The sequence below is a fragment of the Harpegnathos saltator genome, unplaced genomic scaffold (genome assembly GCF_003227715.2).
Source record: "Harpegnathos saltator strain DR-91 unplaced genomic scaffold, Hsal_v8.6 scaffold657, whole genome shotgun sequence".
Classification (NCBI taxonomy): Eukaryota; Metazoa; Arthropoda; class Insecta; order Hymenoptera; family Formicidae; genus Harpegnathos; species Harpegnathos saltator.
The window spans coordinates 561,048-582,418 of NW_020230490.1; the positions used below are offsets into that span (position 1 = coordinate 561,048).

Below are 21,371 nucleotides of genomic sequence, written 5' to 3' on the forward strand. Positions count from 1 at the left end.
GGAAGTGGCTGAATGAATTTCAGAAACGACGAATTACGTTTTCTCCGAGCGACGAGCCGCAAATTATTCTCCCTCTCGTTCCCTCGATCTCGTCATACGCTCCCCCCCGGCGAAGGGTACCGTCGATTTCTCGGACCGCCGACGTCGCGACGCTTCGCGCTGCGCTGCGCCGCGGCGCGGCGCGACGCGCCGAAGGCGGTGGGTGGTCCGACCGCGCGCATGTTTCTTCTCCGACGGAAACGGATCGATGCTGGAAATAGCTCGGCCCGCAGGAGAGTACGAGGTGAGTCGCCTTTGCTTTCGGCAGGGCTTTCGCGCCTCTCTCTCTCTCTCTCTCTCTCTCCTATCTCTTTCTCAACACCCGCTGCCGCCGCTACCGCTGTTCGTTGCTCGTTTTCGGAAAATAAATAAGCTTCCGCTCGCGCAACTCGTCGTTGTCTTCAACCATCTGTCTTTCCTTCTCGCATACGGCACAGCCACTGCTGCCTCCGCCGCCTCCGTTTCCACCGCCGCCACCGCCGCCACCGCCGCCGCCGCCGCCGCCGCCGCCGCCGCCGCCGCCACCGCCGCCGCCGCCGCCGCCGCTGTCGCCGCTGTCGCCGCTGTCGCCGCTGCTGCTGCCGCCGTCGTCACCACCGTCGTTGCCACCACCGCGTCGTCATCATTGTCGTCGTCTCGGTTCTCTATCTCTCTTTCTCTCGAGCGAGTGTGAACCGGCTGCGAGTCCGAGCCACCCGGACCCGGGAGTGAAGCCGAGCAGGATGACGCGAAAAAAATGTGTACCGCACCTACGTGGCGACTGATGAGGCTGAAATCGTGAGTATTACGTATACGCACATTATACGACACACTCCAAGGGCACCGCTCGCCGCTACCCCCGGCAGGCGAAGCCACCGAGCTCCATCGTGCCGAAAGGCGAACAAGGGTGCACCACCCCCGCGACGGTAGGCGGCTGTCGTAGACGCATTCGCGAATTGATCGGCGCTCCGGCAAGCGCGAGAGCACCGCAATCCGAAAATCGCGATTGCGAGGCGTCTGTGTCGGAGAGAAACGGGGGAGAAGCCGCTGTTTCCATCGATTTTTTTCGGCTTTTCCGGCCGCAACAGGCGAGAGCTACATCCGCGAGACCGTGAAGCTTGTTCATTGATCTCACGGCGTTGAGCTCACGGCGGAATCTGACGTAATCGCGATTACGCGGATTATCGGAGCCCGTCCCCCCGGACGGGCCTGGATGGGACTGTTCTTCGGCGCAGTTGTACGCAATTAGGATGGAGCACGCACACCCGCTCTCAGAGCTCCGGCAGAGGATGAAGCCTTCGGCCGCTGGTCGTAGATGTTGCTCAATTCGTAACATATACGTAGTATCGTGCCGTTTTCGCCTCTTTTATAGTTGCACGTTTGATTGATTTTATCCGCAGTGTGGTCCGCGCTCTTCGCGCTGCAGCTTAACAAGTAATAAGTGCTTCGTGGTAGGGGGTAGAAAATGTGAGACGACTTAGTGTTGTACTCATTACCAATTGACATTCCGCGCGCATGCTAGAAAAAGTGTCGTCCTTGTCGTCGTCGTCGTCGTCGTCGTCGTCGTCGTCGTCGTCGTCGTCGTCGTCGTCGTCGTCGTCGTTGCCGTCGTTAATCGTAAGTTATATCACATTTATACCCAATTCCCGTGCGCTATAGCACACCCTCTTTGATCTTGCCTCGATTCTGTGCTAGTCACTAGCTTCAAGAGTCGTTACTGTCGTTTGTTGTGGATTTTCAGCCCTGTTTGTAAGATAATGGCATGTCTCCTTTTTTGGTTAAGTGATTAGTTGTCGCTCGATGAAGACGTCAGAATGAAGGGTGCGAAGAACTTGAGGAGCGATTCGTTTGAAAATTTGATATTGTCGTCGCACTGTAGAATTGCCAAGTAAGCTTCCAATTCACTCTGCCCTTTTCAGTCGAGTGCTTTCAGTCGAGAAGGTTTGACTTGATCGGAGGATCTAATACGTAGTAAGTGCGTTATGTGTCTCCGAGGCGATCACGAGGACCCGGGAGGAAAGGCCGCAGGCTCTCAAACCGCGCACATAAAGCTGTATGCCAATGTAAGAAAGAGCAAGTCTTGATGAAAAAAAGGTCTCCTCGAATCCGCACACGACAGGATGAATCGTCGGCACAGCAGTTTCGTCCGAACCCTTTCGGACGCCGTAGATAAGATTAGTAGGCGATGGAGAGAGCGGCGCGGCGGCACTCGTGCTGCTTCGTGTGCACCTCGCGTTGGCCCTTGTGCGCTTCCGTAAATGTAGCCGACACAGCAACGATCATTAGCAGAGAGTCTGCTGTACTACACGGTAGAGAATGCAATAAGACTCTCGAGAGAGACCTGATCGATCTCGGTGCGGAAAAGGGTCATATCTTCGACGGTGTCTTCGTTTCCTATCGCGGTCCCGCGGTCGACCGCATCGTCAGAGGGACACACGTCTCTCTCGCGCGAGTCGCGCGCGGCGTACTTTCATAACTTCTGGTCAAAACCTCGCGGATTATTGATTTTTCTCACCGCGTGGTGCGCGCGTTATTTCGCCAAGTTCCAAATTCGTCTCGTCCCGCGATTACGCGAGCGTCTCGTCACGTCGGCGGCTCGAGGTATCGAATAGAGCAGGAGAGAGAGAGGGTGGGGGAGAGAATTCGCGCATGAAGGGAAAGAAAACCACGAAGACGTCGCCGGTACAAGTGACCGTAAGCCGCCGTAATAAATCCGAGTTTCTCTCATATTCAGCAGCTTCGCGATTGGCTTCTGCGTAAAACGCGTAAACGCGTCAGGCGCGCATAGAATCGCCGGAGGTCGTAATATCGCCGCGAGAGATGTTACAACCGCAGGCTGCGTGACAGATGCGATTGATTATTGGATTTTGGATTTTGTCGCTCGTCGTCGCGGTATGACCCAATTAAATCGATGAGCTAGATGAATATCTTTATGGAACGTCGTCCGACGATGCTTTTGTAGTAAATGGCGCTCTCATTTACGGTACGGCTACTTATTTTGGGGAGGCGGAAGGAAAAAGCATATGTAGTTTTACGCTCGCCGTTTGATTCGACCCGACGATCAAGTCGGCCGCTGATTGCGCTTGTTTCCTCAACAGTGCTCGAAAGGCGAGCACGTCGCGCAGGCTTTTATTATTAGTTAACGAGGATTCAGCCTGGATGCCGCAAATATTTATAAACGTGCACTCGAGTGCGGGAAACGGCGGAAGACTCGCTGACACGAGCCATCCAGTCGATCGCTCCACTTTGGAGCTCGTGTATGCGCGAGCATCAGCCTGGCGAGCCGAGACGCCGCGCCGTTTCAAGTGTGAGAAATTTTTTTATCACGCGTAGGTCGTCACGAATATTTACACGCATGTTTTCTCTCATGGTGAAATTATCCGAGCGGTCTGAAAGCGGTGGGCGCTTACAGATACACACACACACACACACGCACATCGCTCGTTGCTTTAGTCGCTCTTCGAAGACTCGTCTCAGCCGCGCTCAGCGGCGGCTCTTCAACGCTTGGACTCGCTGACGGAGACTCGTTAACGGAACGATCTGCGCTTTAACCATGTGCTGTGCGACTGTAAGCTGAATTTTCCTCCGTCACGAAGATCGCCGCGGATCTCGCTCTTTTTTTTCTTTCGCGTATCGATTATAGTTTCATGACACACACAGAGACATGTATTCCCATGTACATGCGCGCCACCACCATTACAATGGACTAGTGCTACTTCGCAGCAAAGCTGCTCAGCGACCCGTGACGAAACGTAACGTAGGGGTTTGTGCATTTGTGTAAGGACAGAGATGGTTACTACACCTAAGTGCAACGTGCAGCACGTGAGCTGCGTGTTAATAAACAGAATGTCACATTCGACGGTTTGCGTGAAGACCACCCAAGTGTTCGCCCCCCCCCTCCCCCCTCCCTGATCTCCTTTAATATCTTGCAACGTCGTCGGGGCAACGAGAGAGAGGGAGAGAGAGAGAGAGAGAGAGAGAGATGTGCAATTTGGCTTCTCTTTTTAAAGAGACTCGTTGCCAAAGTATGTGGATAAATAGTGGCGATTTAGGTGGCGTTGTTTCTCTGTTTCTTTTTCTTTTCGATCGATAATTCATGGCCGGCAAGCGCTCCGGCTATCGGAGACACCGATGACACGTATCAACGAAATTCCGAAAGTCGACAGACCGGATTCGAGAAGGGTGTCGCTTGATTGAAATGCAAATACACATATGCCATACACCGTATCGTAAGCTCAGTGTTGGCATTAGCGTATGTAATACGGTCATTTGCAAATCAATCGCACGTTACACCCGATGTTTGAACTTGGCGTAAGGTGTAATTAGCGGCAAATATGCGAATCTCATTCGTGTGTGAATATCTTCAGCACCGTTCGGAAGGAACCTCCTCCTCGCATTGTCGCGATCTCGAAATATTTCTGCGTTGTTACCGTGTCGTTAAATTCACCGACGATCACTCGCTGCGTCGCTGAGACGTGACGCGAGAAGATTCCGGCGGAGGATTTCGAACGTGAAATGCGCGAGAGATAGAGCGCGAGACTGCTACATCCCACTCGGCGAATCTAGTCTATCGGTTTTCTATTTAAAGCGTGTTAACCGAATCCAACGACGACGGATTCTTCGTAAGAAAGTCAAACGTGTGTGTGTGTGTGTGTGTGTGTGTATGTGTGTGTGTGGACCTATAGAAGCGACTCGCTTCTCCGAGTGCGAAACGAGTCGAAGAGTCATTTCTCGCCGATCGTTATTCTCGCATATATCGAACAACGAAGAAACGACGAGGTGGGAAAACACACGGGAGGTGTTCGCGGGGCTACTGCACTGCGATCGATCAGCCTCTGGCAATGATCCCACCTTGTTCGTACGCCGAGTATGCCGAGACGCAAATTTCTATCCAATGATGCACGCACTTGTAAGTCGAGACACACATTGATCGCGCTCACAGTGATCCCGCTGAACAGCTTCGGCAGATACGCGCGCGCGCGCGCGCGCGGCAGAAACGAGAGTGTCGTCGGTGTCTCTCCGCCACGCTTCGTTTCCACGACGATGTTAGGTCACGACACGACAACAGAGAAATACCGATAATGTTCTACGTTGCGCGTTGTGATAATATCATGTAATATAATTGGATCGGACGAGATATCAAAACAGCGTGATTCTGTCGAACGCTGGACGAGGAATCGTACCTCGCACGCTGACGATTCTCTCTCTCTCTCTCTCTCTCTCTCTCTCTCTCTCTCTCTCTCTCTCTCTCTCTCGTCTGATAACGTGCGATTTTACTTGCAGGAGCCTCTCGCGCACTACGGTAGGTCTTAGAGGATGCACAAGCTAGCCAAAGGCCTGAAGAAGAAGAAAAAGTCGAAGAAGGGCAAGAAGGGCGCGGAGGAGGAGGAGTTTGACCCGGAGGAGCTCGAGCGTTATCGACGCGAGCGGGCAGAGGCCCAACAGAAAGCCGAAGAGTCCGGAGAGTCGGCCGGCAACACCGGATCCGACGAGTGGAAGAAGTTCGCGGCACTGACAGCTGGCGTCGACTCGGTCTTGAAGAAGACCCAGGGTGACCTCGACCGGATAAAATCCACCTCGTTCTTCCAGCGGAAGGCGCCGTTGGTAGAGAAGAAGGTAGAGGAGGCGGCCAATCAGGAAGACTCCAAGAAGTCATCGTCCTCGAAGAAGTGGGTGGGTTTCGACGAGGACGGTAATCCAATCGAGGGCGCGCCGCCGGAGATCGAAGGTCAGGCTAAGAAAGAGGATAAACCTCTGGTCAACGAGGACGGTTTCGTAGACGTGCCGGAAGATGAGAATGAGCAGGAGGACTCGGCCGATGAAGATATCTTCGACACCACTTACGTCGACGTTCTTCAGAATATCGACGTGCAATTAGCATACATACCAGACAGCCCGACCGAGGAGGAGACTGGGGACGATCCCTTCGACACTACCAACGCCGACAAAGTTCTTCGGACGGTCGATAAGAAGGGTAATAAGCTAGTCAGCCTAGGAAATGCTGTCGAGGTCCTGTCGGGACGAATCGATTACGTAAGTACTTGCAAACTCACCAAGGACAGAAGACCCAGGGTCCAGCAGGATCTGTTGCTGGACGATTTCAACGAGGCGGAACAAACGGCGGAAGCCGCCGCGGTTGCTGCGGCGGAGCCGCTGGAGATACAAAAGACTTTGCTGGATGACGACAGCGATCTTCCAGACATCCCTGTCGACGACTTGACGAAACTACCGCCTGTTTTACCAAAACCGGTCACTCCCGTCGTCACACCTGCAGCCACCCTAGGCGACACCGCGACACCGAATGCAGAGAAAACTTTGAACGGCCCGTTAGACATCTCCGAGTTTGAGGTTCTGAAGGAAAAGACCGTCTTGGAAGAGATTCCCGATTTGGATGACACCGAGTTTGATCTAGAAACCGCGCCAGATGAACCGATTCGCCTCGAGGAGACAGACGATCCGTTCGCGGCCAAGGAGCCTGACACGAACGACTTTCAGGCTGAGATAATCGAAGCCAGCTTCGAGGCGGCCACCTTCGTTGACGAGGCTGATCCGTTTGACACCACTTTCGCGGACAACATCTTGCCGGGTAAAACGGAGCTCAAGTTTATCGAAAAGGAGCTAGACGAGCTGCCTGTCTCGGAGGTATCCATATCACTGACCGACCCCGCGGGCTTCAACAGGGACTACGAGACCGGTTTACTCAAGTTGGACGATGAGCAGAAGGACGAAGAACAATCATTCAAGAAGGATCTGCTAGGTGACTCTACCACTGATCTCAGTCAGTTGGCGGACCAACCGATCGCGCCCGTCGAGGAGATCACTTACGTCGATCCTTTCGACACGTCCGCTGTGAAGGAACTTCCACCTGGCAAGACAGAGCTCAAGATTCTGGAGAAAGAGCTGCTCGGCAAACAAAGCAGCGATTACGTCGGAAACAACGACGACGACGACGACGACAACGACGACGACGAAGACGACGACTTCGATCCGAGGATAGATGAATCGGTGAAGCAGCTACCTGCCAAGCCGCCACCCCCTAGACCTCCCGCGCTGATCAAGGACGAGTTTACAGTTGCAGTTGTTCAACCGGACGTGTGTCCCGAAGTCGAAGAGATACCCACGAATCTCGAGAGAAGGACATCCCGACCGGCGGTGCTCGAGATTTCGACCAAGGCGGTCGCGTTTGAACTACCGACACCGTCGAAGAGACCCGATCTTCTCGCGACTAGCGAAGAGGAGAAGACTCTACCTTCTAAGCCGTTGACACCGTACTACTCGCAAAAATCCTTGGAGGAGTCATTGCCGTTGGAGGACGAGGAAGTGGATGTCGATCCGTTCGACACCAGTTTCGTCAATAACGTCGCGCCAGGCAAAACCGAGCTCAAGCTCATCGAATCGGAGTTGCTGAAGCAAGAGCCCAAGTTGCCTCACAGCTTGAGCGATCACGACTTCGATCCCAGGTCTCACCAGGCAGAGCCTGGGATCCGGAGACAAAGCGACTTCACGGCCACCTCGTTCGCGTCCGGAAACTTGAAACTCGCTGAGCTGCAGTCGTCTTGGATTCAGAGGGTAGAAGAGGAAACGGTCTCGAAGCAGGAATACCACCGACAAGAGAGCCTATTAGACGCTGAGGTGGAGGTCGATGCGAAGCCACTGACACCCAGGATCGAGAGCAAGCCTATCGAGGAGGAGATCTCCTACGTGGATCCTTTCGACACGTCCATCGCGACTAACATCCTCCCGGGCAAGGCGGAGCTCAAGATACTAGAGAGCGAGTTGCAACAGATTCCTCAGCAACCACCGCTGCCGTTGCCGAAACCCATCAATCTACCCGTGGTGGTGTCTACCGTCGCGTCGACGGTTCCGGAGATCGACGATTTCGATCCTAGAGCGGGAGAAGAGAAAGTGTCCAAGGATTTCTTGGCCTTGGACGATCAAGATCCCGGCGACAAAGTGTTGACGCCGCTTCAGAATAAGGATTTTACTTTGGACGACGAGGACGTGGATCCTTTCGACACCAGCTTCGCCACCATTGAGCCTGGACGGACGGAACTGAAGTTGCTCGAATCAGAATTGATGAAGTAATACTGTCGACGCGTACAGCTCTCTGTTTTCAACGTTTTTCAAGAGAAGTAGTTGTTACATCTTCATCATTTTTTTTATTGCTTCTCGATATCTTTATGCCAAGAGCAGACTCTTGTAAATTCTCAAGAATGTCCACCTTGATTGCATTGAAATTGTCGCGGAAGAAATCCACTTGATGCATGCACGCGCTCGCGTGCGCAGTACACAAATAGATTGAAACAGATTCATTGTGTGTGTGTGTGTGCGTGTGTGTATGTGTGTGTGTGTGTGTGCGCGCGTGTCTCGATGGAAATACCATCACCGCAGACTTTGTTCCGCAAATTTTACCGTCGACTGCCGCAGTCAATCCTTAGCTAGAGTTCCCAACGCGACATAACAATCTCAGTCGTCATGGATCCCAAGGGCGGAAACCCGTTCCTGATGGACGATTACGCGGCCGAGACGGCGGGCGGCTTGCCCGCGCAGGGTTCCAATCCTTTCCTGCAGGATTTCAGCGACGCGGCGAGTTCCGGCGTGGGCGAGAATCCCTTCTTGAATTTCAGCAGCGAGCAGACATACGAACCACCGGCGGTGTCCGTCGACTCCACTAATCCGTTCGCCTCTTTCGGCATGGAAAGTACCGCGTCGGATGCCGAATTCGGCGCGACAACAACCAATACACCAGCAACCAATGTATTCACTAGCCAAGCATCCAACATCTTCGTCAACACGTCCGACAGCGCGAGCGTGGACCTCTTCGGCGTGACCACGACGTCGAAACAGTCGACGTCGACGATGGTGAGCGCGCCACAGCCGCAGGCGGCGACGCCTCCGTCGAAGAACGGTGGCAGGCTGCCACCGTCGAGACCACCGCCACCGAGACCACAACCACCGGCACCGCCCGTTAAGAACACAAAGGACCTCATACTGTCCGTTACCGGGGCGATGGACGCGACCTCGAACCATCTTCTCGACCGTTTGCAGGCGACCCGAACTCCCAGTCCCACTCTGATACATTCCCCGTCACCCACCCCGGAGCACAGCTTCGCGGATCTTCTGGACGTGGACAGCAACGTGCCGGACCTGATCCCGGATGACAGCAAGTGCGTCGAGCCGCCGAAAAATCAGGACATTATGGACCTCTTCGACGCACCCAACACGGACGTCATTGCGACCGCGATCTTTTCCACTTCCATGACCAACACGGCTACCACCAGCCTCGTCAGCGGAGTCCCGCTGACCACCACCACCACCACCACCACCACCGCCCACCACCACCGCCGCCACCACCGCCTCCGCCACCGCCACCGCCGCCAAGCAGGACAATCCCTTCGCGAGCATGACCGAAGAGCCGGTGCCAGTTATTGCCTCGCAAGCGCAATCTGCTTTCGAAATGGATTATCCGGAGAGTGACATCAGCAACGAGAAACGAGCGTCTGTGAGCTCCGTAACCTCCTTCACGGACATCGAGACGGAAGTTGCAAATTCTGCTGGCGTCGTCGTGAACCTCGAGGAGCCCGCCGCTGCGGCTCAACTTTCGTCGACGACAACAGCCGCCGGACTTTTCCAAGGTTGGTTTTCCTCCCTCAAAGTAATAAATAATACTTCGACACGACCCGACCGGGGATCGTGAATGTCTGCGTGTATTTTTTCGCGAATGTAATGTAAAATGCGCGTTAACGCCGCGCATTTATTTGCCCGCAGAGGCAGAACAGATTCCCACCGGCGCCGACGCAGATTTCTTCTCCATGACCGACACCACCGCAACGGCGCCATTCGGCGTGACCGAAATCACGTCAGCACCCTACTCAGCAGCCGCGGTTACTCAACCCTTGTTCGCCACGCCGGAAGTCACGCAGCCTGCTCAAGATACTTTCGCCTCGGATCTGCTCGGTGATTTCGAAGAGACGACGAAAGAGATTGCCGGTGGCTTGATCTCCACCAGTCCCATCCCTGGAGCGGAGTTCCCCGGCAACGAAGCTTACCGGCCCGAGGAAGAGTTGGACAACTTTGCCGCTGCGACGAAGGCGATCGAGGACACTGGCGATTCGTTCGACGCATTCGCGTCCAAATTCGACAAGGCCGCCGAGCCGGAAGCCAACGGAGATCCCTTCCTGGACGCCTTCGGCGGTGGACCAACCGCCATGGATACTTCCAGCGATGGTAAGTGAACGTGAGTCGCGAACGTTCGCCTTCGTACTCGTTCGTGCTTATCGATGTTGTTTTTTCTTTTCTTTTTTTTCTTTCTTTCTTTCTTTTTCCAGTCTGGGGAGACTCATCCGCGGCTGGCTCGGAAACGACGGTCACCGGCTTCGGGGAATCCGATGGCTTCGACTCGTTCTTGAGTATGACAGCTCCGCCGCAAGATATGAAGGTGAAAAAGTCCGAGTCCGCAGAGTCGGACGAGGAGCCGGATTTCAGTGTGTTCATCAAGTGAGTACGTGAAGAGAGGATTCGGCATATCTTTCGACATTAATTACAAACACCCTAACTGACATGCCTGACGCGTTACCGTCCCCCATGGATTTAAGGCCGAAGGAAGGGGATCAAATCGCAACAACGGAGACTGGACATGTGCCCACATTAGCGCCACCACCGAAAAGCCCGCAGATAGCCTCGTATACGGATTCCTCGCCGCGTTTCAATCCGTTTGATAAATCCGGAATTGCGCAAGACGCTGCGGTATCCGAAACTGCTCAGGCAGCCGAAATGGCCAGGACCGATTCGCAGGTATTGACATCAGTCCGTGTTGTAACGCCGAATAATGTGTGTGTGTGTGTGTGTGTGTGTGTGTGTGTGTGTGTGTGTGTGTGTGTGTGTGTGTGTGGACGAACGTCGAGAAACTGATGTCAGCGGTACATGTCGTATTACACCGCAAAGTTCTACATTGGAAAAATAATGTGTTCTTATTAGGAAACGCCACCTACTCCTTTGTTCGACGAGGACATGAGCCAACCGCTCGAGGACTTCCCGAGGGTGACCTACACCGGCGATGGTTGGGATATGCAGTTGCGGCAACCGAACAAGAAGAAGATCACAGGGCAACGATTCTGGAAGAAGATCTTCGTCAAGTTGGTCTTTCAGGGCGATAGTCCGACCCTTCAATTGTTCAACAATAAAGACGACAACAATAAAGATCCGTTTCAAGAATTACCTCTGCTCGCCTGTTACTCGGTGTCGGACATTGGCGCTCAACAGTTCGATCAGTATGGAAAGATCTTCACGGTAAAGCTGCAATACATCTTTTACAAAGAGAGGCCTGGCGTGCGACCCGGCCAAGTGACGAAGGCGGAAAGGCTCACGAACAAGCTCAGCCAATTCGCAGCATACGCCATTCAAGGCGACTACCAAGGGGTCAAGGAGTTTGGGAGCGATCTGAAAAAATTGGGTCTTCCTGTTGAACACGCACCTCAGGTAAGTGATTTCATGACGACGACGACGACGACGACGACGACGACGACTAGCCGGTGAGGTCAGCGTTCTACATCTAAATCGCCATTTTAATTAATTAATGTGTCGATTGTGCAGATCTCACAGTTATTCAAGCTTGGTTCCCAATGTTACGAGGACATGAAGCAATTTTCCTGCGCTATCGAAGAAGCTCTCTTCAAGTTATCGGCACACCGAGATCGAGCGTTAAATTACAAAATGGAGGAGGTTCAGATAACGGTTGTGGATGAACTGTACGTCGAGCAGAACTCGGAGGGTCACGTAGATAAGCAAATCGCACGTGTTCGTCTCTTCTTCCTGGGGTTCCTTTCTGGTAGATCCGTCTCAGATGTTTTGCATTTTGCAACTAACATTTCTGCCATATGTACATTTCTGCCTTCGGTTTTCAAAGTTTATTCAATCCGTTTCAGGTATGCCCGATGTAGAATTAGGAATAAACGATATGTGGCGGCAGGGTAAGGAGGTTGTAGGTAGGCACGACATCATTCCCGTCGTAACGGAGGAATGGATTCGCCTGGAGAACGTCGAGTTTCATGCGTGCGTCCAGCAGGACGAGTACGAAAAGTCGCGGATAATCAAGTACGTGTCACTTTGTTACGTAACTTTAGGATAGAACGTTAGGATAGAATAGATAGCATCTCTTTGCACACGGATACTAACAAATTTAACAATAACTTCTTATGTAATCGCACAAAGAATCCACTGCATGCGCACTGATTTTAGTTCAAAAAACAAAAACAAAAATTAATGAGCCATATCTCGCATCTCATACTCGTAATCTCTGTGTGTGTAAATTTTTTCTGGTCTTGTAACTAATTTCCTTACTAACACGTCCAAAGGTTCAAGCCGCCAGATGCATGTTACATCGAACTGATGCGGTTCCGTGTAAGACCGCCTAAGAACAGGGAACTGCCGCTTCAGCTAAAAGCTGTTATGTGTGTTACCGGGAACAAGGTAAATTGTGAAATTCCTTTCGTTCGATATTTAACGAATAATTGAAGCTTCACTCCTCGTCATTTCTGTCGTTTTCGCGACTCACGATCACGCTGTTTACTCAAGCTGCCGTCTCACTGCTTCGCGCGAGACTTTGATCCTTTCTTATGTATCATTAGGTGGAGTTGAGAGCGGATATTCTCGTGCCGGGTTTTGCCTCCAGGAAACTAGGTCAAATACCGTGCGAGGACGTGATGGTTCGGTTCCCTATACCCGAGTGTTGGATTTATCTCTTCAGGGTGGAGAAGCATTTCAGGTATGGCTCGGTGAAATCGGCGCACCGAAGAACCGGCAAAATTAAGGGTATCGAGAGATTCCTGGGCGCCGTCGACACGCTGGAACCGCAACTCATGGAGGTCACTTCCGGTCAGGCAAAATACGAACATCAACATCGCGCTATCGTGTGGAGGATGCCCAGGCTGCCGAAAGAGGGTCAAGGTATTTTCACCCGCGTGATGATCGGATTAATTAATTTTCCTGTTTCGGAAAATCGCTCATAATTCGCTCGTTATTCATTCGCCTTGCTCATTATTCATTCACACGGAAAAAATACACATATATTTCATTTCACACATTGAGACTTTTTTTGAGAATATCAATTTCTCTTTGGGCGAGAAACGATATCACTCAATTACTTTATGAACGTTGACAACCGCGACCGAGAGGATAATCATGAGAAAATATCGAAGCATCACAGACGGTTCAAATATACCGCGAATTCAAATTATCCTACACAGACGGCTCTTTGCTGGCTCGCCTCCAATATCGTTGTTTTGTGGATTTATTTCCAGGCGCGTACACGACGCATCAGTTGGTTTGCCGTATGGCTCTCACCTCCTACGATCAGATCCCTGAAAATCTCTCGGAATATTGTTACGTGGAATTTACAATGCCGGCGACGCAGGTGTCCCACACGACCGCGAGAAGCGTCAGCCTCCAAAACAGCGACAGCGACGCGCCTCCGGAGAAGTATGTCCGAAATTTGTCGCGTCACGAATACAGGTGAGTCGAGAGATTAACCTAACACCGAAGACCGCATAGAGCAAGGATCAATCTCAATCTCTCTCTCTCTCTCTCTCTCTCTCTCTCTCTTTCTCTCTCTCTCTCTCTCTCTCTCTCTCTCTCTCTCTCTCTCTCTCTCTCTCTCTCTGTCTTTCTCCGCTTTGCTTCAGGGTGGGCATCGAGCACACGCAGGGCGAAGGACCAGGCGCGTACGTCTCGGCGACGCTCACGAAGAAGATACCAGAGTCCACGCCGGAAGTTCACAGCGAAGTGTCCGACACGCCGGCCGACTCCGATTCCGACTCCTCGGAGTAATGTGGACGATCATCGTCGCGCTCGGTCGGCATCGATCGATCATCCGTGTGGTGATAATTAACAGGCAGCCAAGGGAGCTGGCTAATAGGCGAACGCCTATTACGTAAGTCGATCGGTAAAGAGAGTACACGGCAGGTTCTAGTCGCTTAAGAAGGTGAACATAGGTACTACATCATGTACGTGTTACTAGTCTGTACGCAGAGAGAAAATGCGCGCGAATCGGTCGCGGGGTGTTTCGTAAGTCGCCTCGGTGATTATAATCAATGGCAGATCATCGTTCGTTCGCTACATGCGAAAGCGTAACACTTGGCGCGCGAGCCCGTTCATCGGCTCGGAATCGGCGAGTGTGACGGTCGGTTACGACCGAACAAAATGGAACCAGGTCGGTAAAGACTGAGATTAGTCGATTTACAATAAAAGCATCTTGTAACCCGGCACGAAACCGGCCGATCTCGTTGAGCTCGTTTGAACGGCGCTACTTAAAGTGGTGCACGCGCGCACACACACACACACACACGCACACACACACACACCAAAGAGAGATAATCCGCCCCGCCGGAGATTTCTCGCTCAGCAAAAACTCAGCAAGCGTCCATCGAATTATCCTCGATTCGATTGCACCACGACTTTCCCTCAAAATTCAATCGGCTCGACTGGGGTGCAGACTGGGAGGAGCTTCACGAGACATCTCGTCCGCATTCGCGCGTGATATAGTGGTTAAGTGGACGAGTAAGTAACAGGAAAATAACTTGTAAGGGTGGACAATACCGCTTTTTCGTTCCGTTTAGCTTATTAAGTCGTAGAACACTCGCAGTGGAAGGCTTTGTGTTTGTGGACGCGTATGTCCATGACGTTTCAAAGGCTCGTCAACGTTCTCCTCAAGGCGAGCTTAGATGATGAAGACTCTGACCGCAGACTCTGTTGCACTCTCTTACGGACGGACGGACGGGTAATTGGATTCTTCGTCTGAACATCATTGTCTGAACGTTCAAAACATTTCGAGCAAGGATAAGGTGACTTTATTGAGTTCTCCAACGAAAGCGACGGAAGTGTCGCTCGTACCGAAAGCATGTACGCCGTACGTACATGCATATTGCGTCGTTGCGATCAGAGGGCAATAGTTTGTTAGATGTCGTTACGGTTCTTCTTTTTTTTTTTACCCGAGCATATCCCATTGTTTGAGCTTGAACAGATGATCTATGCGTATCGTTATCTAGTCGCTCGTCTAGGTGCTACAAGTTATCGCGATCGATGATCACGTTTAGTCGTGTGTTAGGGCCTGTAGGATAATGTGCGGACAACAATAATAATGAGGTATCGACAATTCTACAACGGGGGAGTGTCTGAAGCGTGAGTGCGTGCGTATTACTAAGGCAGTTTGCGAGACTTCATCTAGTCGTTAGCGATACTCGTATTAAACAAGCGTTAACCATAATCGACCTTAAACGGTTAATTGCGAATAATCTCTAAGTGTTTGTAGAGATAGAGTGTTGTAAATTGTAGACGTAAGTTTCAGTTTCGTTATTGTTTGATTTTGTCGTTACCGGTCGGCACGTAACATTGCCGACTTATTGCAAGAAAGCAGCTTAACCAAATATTAGGATTGAAACGATATCAGTGGCATGATACGTTTACAAAGATAGAAAAATCTCCATTAACTGCATATATATATATATATATGTGTGTGTGTGTGTGTATATATATGTATATATATATATATGTGTATACATATACACATATACACTATACAACATAAGGAAATAAGCTAGTCACGTTTAGCGTGTTTAAGACATTGAAACAATTAGAAATGTAAGTTTCCGTTATGTTTTGAATTTTTCGTTTACACGTTCTCAACTTGCAAAATCATTGCAAGGTAAAAAGAGTGCTCTAGTCCTACAATTAAGAATATCGTATGACACGGACGAATATACGTCGATCATACGTTGGTTGTAAGATTTAGAGATAAGATTTATAGATTATAAGCATAACTCGGATAAGCATAACTTCCGCCAACATTGGGCAATATATGCCAACAAAGTCGTAGCTAAGCCGTTTGTTAATCGTTAATTGCCATCTGATCTTTGACGACGCAAATGCGACAATTCGAGAGATGCAAATGTCTAGTCGAGATTACGCTTTTAACTCGATACTGAAAAGATCGAAATAACGAAAGAATACAATTTTACTTTACACTGAGAAAAACCTCCGAGATGATTTCTGATTGTTAATTTCGTTATCCAATCAAATATTCGCTATATCTGATTAAATATCCATATCGCATATATATATATCGGATATTTTAACGGGTAACGAAATTGACAATCGGACGTTACGGAGATTTTTCTCAGTGTATGCGCGCGCACACACCCTTACTTATTTATTTAAACCGAAATTCACATGTCTTCACTCTCTTTCTCTTTCTCTACGTTTTTTCTCCACGTTGACCAATAATATTGTTTTCATACAATAGATTTTTTATAGACAAAATTATCCACGTAATTGTTTGTTACCGCACCGGAAGTTTGAAGTGCACGATAAATCGACAAAGCCCAATATCGTCGAGATCGACGATACTCTTTGACCTTTGAGACAGCGCAAAGCTTTCCGAGCTACAGCGTTAAGGTTTGTTTGAGTTTGGTACCTTAAACAGATTTTGGACAAGTTCTTCACTGAAGCTTGTACCAAGACGTGACGTTTCCAGCTCGTGATCTCAAAATACGCGTAATCGTATCGTCGTACGATCCAGAACGGCGCTCGTGTATTTATGCAAGGAAAAAAAAAACACATAACTACAGTTAAACGTTGCATGTATAGATTTTAGAGAGGAGCAAGTAGTTGACGAGTAAGTGTGGCTCCGATGCGTTTACAATGACTCTGTGACAGGATGGGTAGTGTTGGAGGGCGAAAAGAAAAGCGGAGATTATGCGCGATATGAGAATTAAGAAAATTTTGAATATTCAACGAAGAAAGAAAACAAAAAAAAAGAAACGGATTAATAGTCATGTCACATGTTTGTTGTGGTTCTGCTTACGTTTGTCTTTCTAATGGCCTTTCTCTGTCCCGGAAGGAGATAAGAGAGGTTAAAGAAATTGCAAGGAAGACAAATATATATGCAATATATATATATATATATATATATATAGAAAAAAAAATTAAATAAAAAACTTGTCTCTAAAGTTACTACACACTTTATAAACGGCATATTACGATGCAACTTATTAGTTTTGTTTATAATCGTATTTTAATACAATCGCGTGATGAGTTGCATGGACACCTTGTGGAGAGCTCATCACAGCGGTACGAGATACACAACACTCTACGCTGAGTTAGTTTCGTGAAATGTGGTTATATATATATATATATATATATTCTTCTGCAAAGAGCATAGTTTTCGATGTTAACGTGTGCGATTATGAACAACTGGAAATAGGCGTGGTGTATTTAGCATCACCACCTCCATCGCGATATATAAATGTGTCATGTGCGTACTGATTGATCGATCCCTCGGAAGAAGCATTATTTATCTCCTCGTATGAATTAAGTAGAGATCGTAGAGGCGATATAAATACGAACCCTGTTGTGACTCGATTTGGCATAAGGCAATTAATTGTAAAGAGTAAAGCCTACGAAATAGTATCGCTGGTGTAACCGTCGCTGGTGTATCGTATTATAAAATGTTCTGTACAGCTGAAGAAAGTCTGTAAAGATTAAGTCTAGTCGCGCTTTTTTGTGACACCGATATGTAATATTTAGCAATAGAGGGTACGGGAGGGTACGGGGGTATGAGATATGTCGTAACGCAGGTGTGTGACGCAGAAATGACGTTCCTCTGACTATTGAATATTGCTTTTCTTTCTCGGATTTGCGCTCGATCGCCCTTAAATGAGATCATCGAAGGAGGATTCGTTCTGTATCGCGCCCTTTGGCCATGCGGATGTATTCGCTACGGGATTCAATCAAGAGCTTCGTAATAATGTACAACGCAAGAGACGATTACATTACATCGGACGATGTTGTCGCACGTGTATACGCTGTACACGTTTGAAACGTCACGCGATTCTTCAAACAGCGATTAATGCCAAATTTGGTCGCTTCATCGATTTTAGAGGATCGTTCTGTTCTCTCTTTGTTTCGCTTCACCGCGGTGAGTTTATATTACACAAGAGATCCGCCAAACATTACGAACTGTATAATATTCAACGTGTGTGTGCAAAGCAACTCTGAGTTCTTAGATTTCTAGACGATTTAACGAAGAGATGTTAGTAGAATAGCCATACTTGTGTATGTGTTATCGATTCGGTCACACGATATCGGATTGCTTGTGTAGCCTATGACACAGTGAACGTTATTTTAGCGGGGGTGATAACATTTAAGGGTCAATCGACACATCAACCTCGGCGTGAATCCGTGCCGTGACGAACGCGTTGCGTGTTTTGTTTCACCGTGGCAAACATTAATGTATGCAACCATGATCGAATAAATAATTTAAGTTACATATCGTAATCCAGAGCTTTTTATAGAATAATACGCAACATACGCGCGTGTGAGCGGTGTTCCTTCTAAGCTACACAAGCGCATAAGTCACACCGGCGTACGTATATGCAAATTTTGACCAATTTAATATCGTGTATCGTTAGCATTTTAGGTTTATACGTAAACGGTGGCACACTGTCGCAGAAGGCCCTCCATTTCTCTCTCGCGAATGCGTCGAGGCGATTAGAGGGAACATTGCGTGTGTGTTTAAAGCATATATATATATGTATATACATATATACATATTATATATATATATATATATATATATATATACGTATATAAGTTGTCGCAAGTATAAACCAGTATGAAAGTATAAACCAGTGTTTCCCCAATTTAATTTGAGCACGGAACCTCGGAATTCTCGGAGGTCTCCCAAAATTGTATGCTTCTGTGACGAACTGAAAAAATAGTTCACACACTACAATAGCGAGAGTAACAAACGAAAGAGGCTTGACGAGAAATCGACGATTTTAATTGCACTCAAATTCAAATCGGAATCGGAATCGGAATTGTTTGGAAAAGAAGATAATACTCGCGCAGAAGAGAGAAAAAAAACAATATATTGTTATGTTACCTTACGCATTTTACCTTATACATTTTACGCAGCGTGTTTCCCGGGGAACATTGAAAAAGACGAATATAATTACAAAAGTACCAAAAACGAGGATAAGAAAAACGCCGTACACACAAAATCACAACGATCCGTTCACTTGTTAATTAAATTTCCTCACCAAGCGTAAAAACTTGTCCAACATAACGTAACGCAACTCTGAGCAGCAATTGATGGACTGGCAATTCCCAGGGTGTTTCTTCCTGCGCAAGATTCATGGCGTAATAATACGTTGTCGGCGGCGCGCGATATGCAAGATATTGGCGGTTTCAAGTCTCTCTAGCGTTTTCGCGCTCTCTAGTTTTCGCGCGTCCGGAAATTGACTTTCTGGAGCGATTGTTGATCGATGACGATGATACCGCAAGTGAGAAATACATTTTTTCGCCAAAAATTTTCCTCGCGCGAATCTTGATCGAAGGAGCGTTTCCTCGAGAAACGAGAGAGAACTCTCGAGAACTCAACATCATTCTCGTCGAAAAATCTGTTTGGTGTTCACGCTTTTTTAGAATAGAGATTCCTAAACTCTACGAAAGACGACGGAGGAGAGTATACACGTTGCGTGTGTTTCGTGACGGATATTACTTTCCATCGAGAAAGATTCAGGCAGAAATGATAAAAAAGGAAGGAATCACTTGAACGGTCGACGAACTTTCACTCTCAGAATGTGTCATACGAACAGGCAACGCAAGAGAAAAAAAGCATCGAAGAGAGAACCGAGCTAGACACTCATGGGAATTGCTATCTTAGGATAGTGCGAGGGAATCAATGTTGAATTCGAGCAAATCTCGCGTCTCGAAGATGTTGCAAAATTGCCGACTGCGATTATGACGCTGAGACGATTGATTTTTTATGTCCTCGCTACACGCTCTTGTGGTGGTGATTCATGTAACTAATTGTACATAAATATTTTCCCTGTGCATCGGCAAATTAACATAAATTAACCGCAGACGGATTATATAACGTAGAGAGCAACGTAGTGCGTAGACGACACTTTTCGTTTCGATTTCTCGACTTGATTTCGCATTTTCTTCGAAAAGGGCATCGGCCCCTTTTCAGCCATAAAGTATATATTACAGCTAAGATTTAATAGGAAAATAGAGAGTTGGAGCTCTCTCTCTCTCTATTCCTAATAGAGTTCTGTAACCGTAATTTATAATATACATATATATTATATATATATATTATACGTGTGTGTGTGTGTGTGTGTGTGTGTGTAACGATGTAATATTGTACATATATATTTTCCCTGCGCATCGGCAAATTAACGTATATTAAGCGCAGACGGATTATATAACGTAGAGAGTAACATAGTGCGTAGACGACACTTTTCGTTTCGATTTCTCGACTTGATTTCGCATTTTCTTCGAAAAGGGCATCGGTCCCTTTTCAGTTATAAGATATATATTACAGCTTAGATTTAATAGGAAAATAGAGAGTTGGAGCTCTCTCTATTCCTAATAGAGTTCTGTAACCGTAACTTATAATATACATATATATTATATATATATATATTATACGTGTGTGTAACGATGTAATATTGTACATATATATTTTCCCTGAGCATCGGCAAATTAACGTATATTAAGCGCAGACGGATTATATAACGTAGAGAGTAACGTAGTGCGTAGACGATACTTTTCGTTCCGATTTTTCGACTTGATTTCGCATTTTCTTGAAAAAGGGCATCGGCCCTTTTCAAACATAAGTTTAAAGCTTGAAATTTAGAATTAATAGGAAAATAGAGAGTTGGAGCTCTCTCTATTCCTGATAGAGTTCTGTAACTGCAACTTATAATACACATACACACACACACATATATATATATACACGTATGTGTAACGATGTAATGTACAATTATACGTGTATCTATTATTTTAATTGTAATCTAACCCATATTATAACCGTATGATGTATACAAAAAGCACCAAAGTCAAGAGTGCAGAGGCGTTTCAAGAGTACTTTGGCATGTATAATAATCTACAAGCGTGTGTATGTATGTGTGTGTGTGCGTGCGTGCGTGCGTGCGTGCGTGCGTGTGTGTGTGTGTGTGTGTGTGTGTGTGTGTGTGTGTGTGTGTGTGTGTGTGTGTGTGTGTGAGAGGGAGAAAAAGAGCGCGAGAGAAAGAGAGACCATTTTTGAGAGCAAAAACGAAACGAGTGTAACACTGTTAGCTAATGGTATTACCGATAAATTCTATGTATCGATAAATAATATAACATTGTTTAAGGAGAATGAAGCTTAACCAAGCCCAAAGTCGTATTTTTCCGACAAGAGTAGTCTAAGTCAGTCAGCTTCGTAGCCTTCCGTTATAGCGATTCTATTTTCTGACGTGTACGTTAATTTTCTCTCGCGTAACGAAGCAATCTAGGTAACGAGAGGTTTT

General features: G+C 48.2%; 1 protein-coding gene across 1 annotated transcript; it reads left to right on the plus strand.

The window, feature by feature from the left end:
- Positions 1 to 583: 583 nt before the first annotated feature.
- On the plus strand, positions 584 to 15,002 carry LOC105182850 (uncharacterized). The gene is made up of 15 exons (XM_025304872.1): positions 584 to 1,635; positions 5,302 to 8,099; positions 8,207 to 8,217; positions 8,489 to 9,303; positions 9,404 to 9,653; positions 9,787 to 10,245; positions 10,347 to 10,515; positions 10,614 to 10,812; positions 10,996 to 11,496; positions 11,611 to 11,845; positions 11,943 to 12,111; positions 12,372 to 12,486; positions 12,645 to 12,963; positions 13,317 to 13,527; positions 13,698 to 15,002. Exons 2-15 carry the CDS (start codon positions 5,335 to 5,337, stop codon positions 13,840 to 13,842), a joined length of 6,363 nt encoding a protein of 2,120 aa, XP_025160657.1. The 5' UTR covers positions 584 to 1,635; positions 5,302 to 5,334; the 3' UTR covers positions 13,843 to 15,002.
- The last annotated feature ends 6,369 nt before the right edge of the window (positions 15,003 to 21,371 follow it).

Excerpts from the sequence above, each read along its gene's own strand:
- LOC105182850 (XM_025304872.1), top strand. The coding sequence starts at position 5,335 with ATGCACAAGCTAGCCAAAGGCCTGAAGAAGAAGAAAAAGTCGAAGAAG. Across the intron at positions 10,246-10,346 it reads CATGGATACTTCCAGCGATG|TCTGGGGAGACTCATCCGCG; the intron begins GTAAGTGAACGT and ends TTCTTTTTCCAG. Across the intron at positions 12,964-13,316 it reads GCTGCCGAAAGAGGGTCAAG|GCGCGTACACGACGCATCAG; the intron begins GTATTTTCACCC and ends ATTTATTTCCAG.